The sequence below is a fragment of the Colossoma macropomum genome, unplaced genomic scaffold (assembly GCF_904425465.1).
Source record: "Colossoma macropomum unplaced genomic scaffold, Colossoma_macropomum, whole genome shotgun sequence".
NCBI lineage: Eukaryota > Metazoa > Chordata > Actinopteri > Characiformes > Serrasalmidae > Colossoma > Colossoma macropomum.
In genome coordinates, this window is record NW_023494792.1 from 40,632,632 (window position 1) to 40,637,389 (window position 4,758).

General features: G+C 40.9%; 1 protein-coding gene across 1 annotated transcript; it reads right to left on the reverse strand.

Annotated features, from left to right (window-relative positions):
- Positions 1–332: 332 nt before the first annotated feature.
- rps16 (ribosomal protein S16) lies at positions 333–4,300 on the reverse strand. Its single transcript, XM_036577199.1, has 6 exons — positions 4,222–4,300; positions 4,078–4,129; positions 2,638–2,739; positions 1,685–1,781; positions 662–709; positions 333–523 (listed from the first exon to the last, which is right to left on the reverse strand). The coding sequence occupies exons 2-6, from the start codon at positions 4,123–4,125 to the stop codon at positions 378–380; spliced, it is 441 nt and encodes a 146-aa protein (XP_036433092.1). The 5' UTR covers positions 4,126–4,129; positions 4,222–4,300; the 3' UTR covers positions 333–377.
- Between the last annotated feature and the right edge of the window lie 458 nt (positions 4,301–4,758).

The window sequence follows — 4,758 nt, forward strand, 5'->3', positions numbered from 1 at the left end:
TCCAAATAGGTTTACTTACATTCATCCCTTTCTACTCCAATCTGAAATACTTAATTTATTTTTATTTATTGAAATTCATAACAATATTATCCTGTTAAACTCACTAACACACTTCTACGCAGTTGATGTTAAAAATCTATTCTCGTCACTCTTTCTGCATCCAAACCCGTAAGTATTCCATGCTATATATGAAATGGGCTCTCATTCAACACCATAAAACAAAAGCCACTCAGTTGCCACTTTACATTCACAGAGTGCATGACTTCAAAATCTAAGATGTCACATCTGTAGCTGGATTACAGAACAAAACAAAAGACACAAAAAGCTCAGAGTATGATTTTCTCCTTGTTTTATTGTACGAAATATGCACAGAGATTTTAACGGTAGGACTTCTGGTAGCGGGCACGAGCTCCAGGACCACCGAACTTCTTGGACTCGCAGCGACGTGGGTCCGCAACCAGGAGGGTCCTATCGTACTGGATCAGGATGTCCTTAATCTCCTTCTTAGATGCCTCATCAACATCTGAAAACACAAAACAATCAAGAGAAAAAGAATTAATAAAAGAACATAAGGACACTGTAATTAACAATAGTCACAATATAACAAACCTTTCAAATTTTCAAAAAATAAAAAAAAATCAACCATCCAGAGACAACTTACATTTCTGGTAGTAAGCAACCAGGGCTTTGGAGATGGCTTGGCGAATAGCTGTAAGTGAAACGCAAGACATTAGAACATCTGTAGAGCATAAAACTGTATGTTGTTGCAGTCAGAGAAAACGTCTCCAACTCCTGTTTCTTTTTCCTTTAGAAAACGGCAACGGCCCTTTACACTATGTGATTCAATCGAGCACGATGAAGACCAATACAATTTACAATACACTACAAAAAACCCCACGTGTTCTTTTATAGAGTTATCGGTGCAGAGATAAGAGGATGTTACATCAGCGATGCTGTAACCAGAATAAACTGTTCGATCTATGGTCGGAAAAAGACACGCACCAAATGGAATATCAGGGCCGATACCAATAACCTCAAATCATCATTTTTAAAGTTTAAACTATAACTTAAGAGTGAGCATTTATAACTCTATAGACAGATCTGCTAATGCTAACTGCGTTATTCCAGGCTACCTAGATCAACGGAATTATGAGTTGTCAAATGATTTATTGGATCAATGGTACTAAAGGTCGTTTCCATCTCCCTGAGTCACAGCTGAACGTATGTTGCAAACTTCCTCCGCTGAAACTCACAATACAATAGTTTTCTCTCTGCAGCGTAATTGTGTGCACCAGCAAAAACAGGCCACCAAGGTATTATATGAGCTTCTTGTCTGTACTTCCAATATCAGACCAATAAGAACAGGTATTGCTGATTATTATTGCAGCCCATGATATACTGTGCATTAGAGCTCAGCCAATATCTGCTGGATGATAGTATTGTATAAGCCAATAATCAGACACCTGAAAACTTTATATTAGGACAGAAACCCAGCACTGCCTGAACATTCTGCTTCTCCAGAGTGCAATAAATACATCAAATACTGATATGATTCTGATAGCACTAGATATCCTTACTGAATATTAGGCATAAATTTCTTCTCGTCAGTCGAGTTCCATTCGGCACACAACGTGCTAACCAACAGAAACTCAAGCCAAGAAAAGGAATGGAGAGGGTGTTCTACCGTAGATCTGTGCGACATGTCCACCGCCCTTCACACGGACTCTAATGTCGACGCCAGCAAAACGCTCCTTTCCCAGCAGCAGAATGGGCTCCAGCAGCTGAGAAACAAAGGGACACTTGGTTACTACACACAGATACCATAGCACTGCTGTCTGATTTTGTACAGAAGATGTTTCATAAAATTGACTGAAGAGGTCTTACTGAGCGCACCTGTGTCTCATTCATTCTGATTAACTGACATGATTAGGATGGTTGGTCTCAGATACATGCTGTAGGCCTGTGATTTAACTCAATCAGCTCCCCAGTTAAGCTTTATTCACTGTAAATAACTATACAGCAACCCAAAATTGACCCACTTAAGTTTAGTCTTACCTTTACTAACATTTTAAATTTAGTGTCACGGACAGTGCTGAGTCTTACAAATACACAAAATATGGAACAACAGATTAACAACCTCAGATTAAAAACAATCTGTCATCTCTAAATACTCCTTCCGTCATCTGCCAGAAGTTTAAGCATCAAGAAGACAACTGGCACATGTGCACCTCCTGATTTAATTTCGTGCACTGTATTGCTACAAATCAGTCTACATCCAGGACAACATAACACTTTACAGAGATACAGCAGATCCTTGGAATGACAAAGAACAATGAAACAGCAATCTAACACCGCTGCGTTGACCTGAGTGAAAACACTGAGTTCATGTTCATGAACTGTCAACACAAGTAGCAGCTTCTTTACAGACTGTAGTTAAAAGCACTAGACTGTTTATATTGTGGACGTACATCAGAGTTCCCTTCCAAACACGCAGTACATTTGACTCTGCATCAAACAGTAAATAATCAACTAGTCTCTGTCTCCAAATAACTGAGCAGGTGTTCACCACTATGAATCAAAGCTTGCAAACATGAAGGCCCTCTGTGGACAAGACTGGGCATCCTGGTGTATACTCACCTTGTACTGCAATGTAGCTGGCTCAACCGTCTCGAGGGGTCTGCCATTCACTTTAATCAGCCCATTGCCTCTTTTGCAGTGGGCAACAGCTGTGGCTGTTTTCTGGAAAAGATGGACAAGTAACAATCAAAAAGTTAACTATACCACTTCATAAGAAGACACTTATCATTCACAGGTGCTGTTATAAGCAGCTGCTTGACGCAGTGGATTCTGAATCATTTTTTGAATACTCTTGTTAGAAAATGTGATGTGTACATTTTTACAAGTTAAAAGTAATAAGCTGAGGTCTTCTACTGTTTGCTTAGTCTATGCACAGATGCCTTTGAACTGAGTGTATGGGTAAAGGTGGTATGTGTAATTGTGTATATATTTTGTGTACATAAAGTTACCATATTCTTCAGCTACTGTAGCACCTTAAATTTATACATGTAGTGCTATTATTCTCAACAGAGCATCCCAGAAATGTTACTTTTAAGTTGTCAAAAACTTAACATCAGACCTGACATCAGATTCTCTTAAAATCCAAAAGCTACATAAGAAATACAGAATTCTGATCCTGGTTTTAGGCAAAACTAAAGGCATTTAGCCAGTTCGAGCAGATATTCACTGTCGGGCTAATGAGCTGAGTCTTAACATTCCTCATATGAGTCTGTTTGCATCAGTTAGGTGAGTAACTACTGTTTACTTACATTTATATCTACATAAAATATGGATCTGGAGAAGTAAAGCGATTAGTCTGACATTCATTTTCACTAAAGTAACAACATTAATGCGTTACAGACTCAGTTAGAGGGACACAAACAGAAACAGAACAGCCGCAAACATGTGGATCACTCGCCACGTTAGTCAAAGAAACGTGTCTATCTGGCTAATTTAACTTGTGATTTAACTAATGATTCGCCTCCTCCAACAGATTCGGTTTGTTAAGGCTGAACAGTTTAATATTCTACTGAATTAGTTTTACTGTAGCAGGGGGCTCCACTAAAATGGGACCACTCCACAGCCCCATCGAGGCTGAAATCAGCTTCCTATTCACCAGCTTGTTCGAGTTTATCTGTTCCGCCTTAAACGGTGCCGCATTTATATGATGCCGCCTGGAGACACGACAGAACCCGCTGCACCGTTTAAGGTGGAACAGGAAAATCGGAAAACTAAGCCGGCGAGTCAGAAGGTGAAGTCAGCCTCGTCTATCCTCGCCAGTTTACACGGCCGTAGGAGCGTCAATGTAGGTGTTTTTATGCCTATATAATACGGCCATTATCACATCACACACAGCGACGGTGTCCTTTAACAGGTGATCACCTAAACTGCCGCTCGGCGGGCTGATCTGTCCACACGGAGGGGGATTCGGTGAAACTGCGCTCTCGGTAAGCGAACCGATTAGCGGCTAACAGGCTAACGCAGCACGTTTCAGCAACTCTGTTCATCTTTTTTACTCACTTTGCGTCCGAAGACCTGCACAGACTGTAGGGGTCCTTTGGCTGGCATGATTCTGTAATGAAATGAGAGTTACAGTGTGAGTGTTACAGTTTAATCCGCGATAAATGATGAATTTGTCTGAGAGTAACCGGAGCTCGAGCGCACCCTCTCACAGCGCCGCGCGGAAAAAGGCCGAGCAGCGGGGTTTACCCAGCATTACTGCAGGGGCGCGGGCTTCTTCTACTGTACAGACACACAGCGCACACAGACTCAGCACTGACATCTACCGGAGCAGTCAGTACACACAGGTTCATTTTACACGGGGAGTTTCTAAACGTCTGATTATTTCAGCGGTTCAGATGTGAAGCGGTTTGTAGAGAAACTTACTGACTCAGATTTCTTTACAGTGGTGGTGGTCGGAACCAGGGGTTGTGATGTTTACAGCACAAATATAGCTATTTTATGTACTATACAAAACGACCAGTGCATGCATGTACCTCTCTGCCCTGCACAATTTATGAATATTTTAGGTCAAAATGTTTTCATAAAACTATCATAAAAAAGGTCTAAGCCATCATGGGCTAGTTTTCATAATCATTTCACATAATAACTTTCTGTGAGGGAGCCTTTAGAGGTATTAAACTCCCCAGATGTCTGGTTCCTATCACCACCACTGTGAACAATCCTGACTCTAGAACAGAG

What these genes read in the sequence shown, in the direction of transcription:
- rps16 (XM_036577199.1), bottom strand. Translation starts at nt 4,125, where the DNA reads ATGCCAGCCAAAGGACCCCTACAGTCTGTGCAGGTCTTCGGACGCAAA. An exon ending in TGCAGGTCTTCGGACGCAAA is followed by an intron (nt 2,740 to 4,077) that starts GTGAGTAAAAAA and finishes CATCTTTTCCAG; the next exon opens with AAAACAGCCACAGCTGTTGC. An exon ending in GGTTGCTTACTACCAGAAAT is followed by an intron (nt 524 to 661) that starts GTAAGTTGTCTC and finishes TTGTGTTTTCAG; the next exon opens with ATGTTGATGAGGCATCTAAG.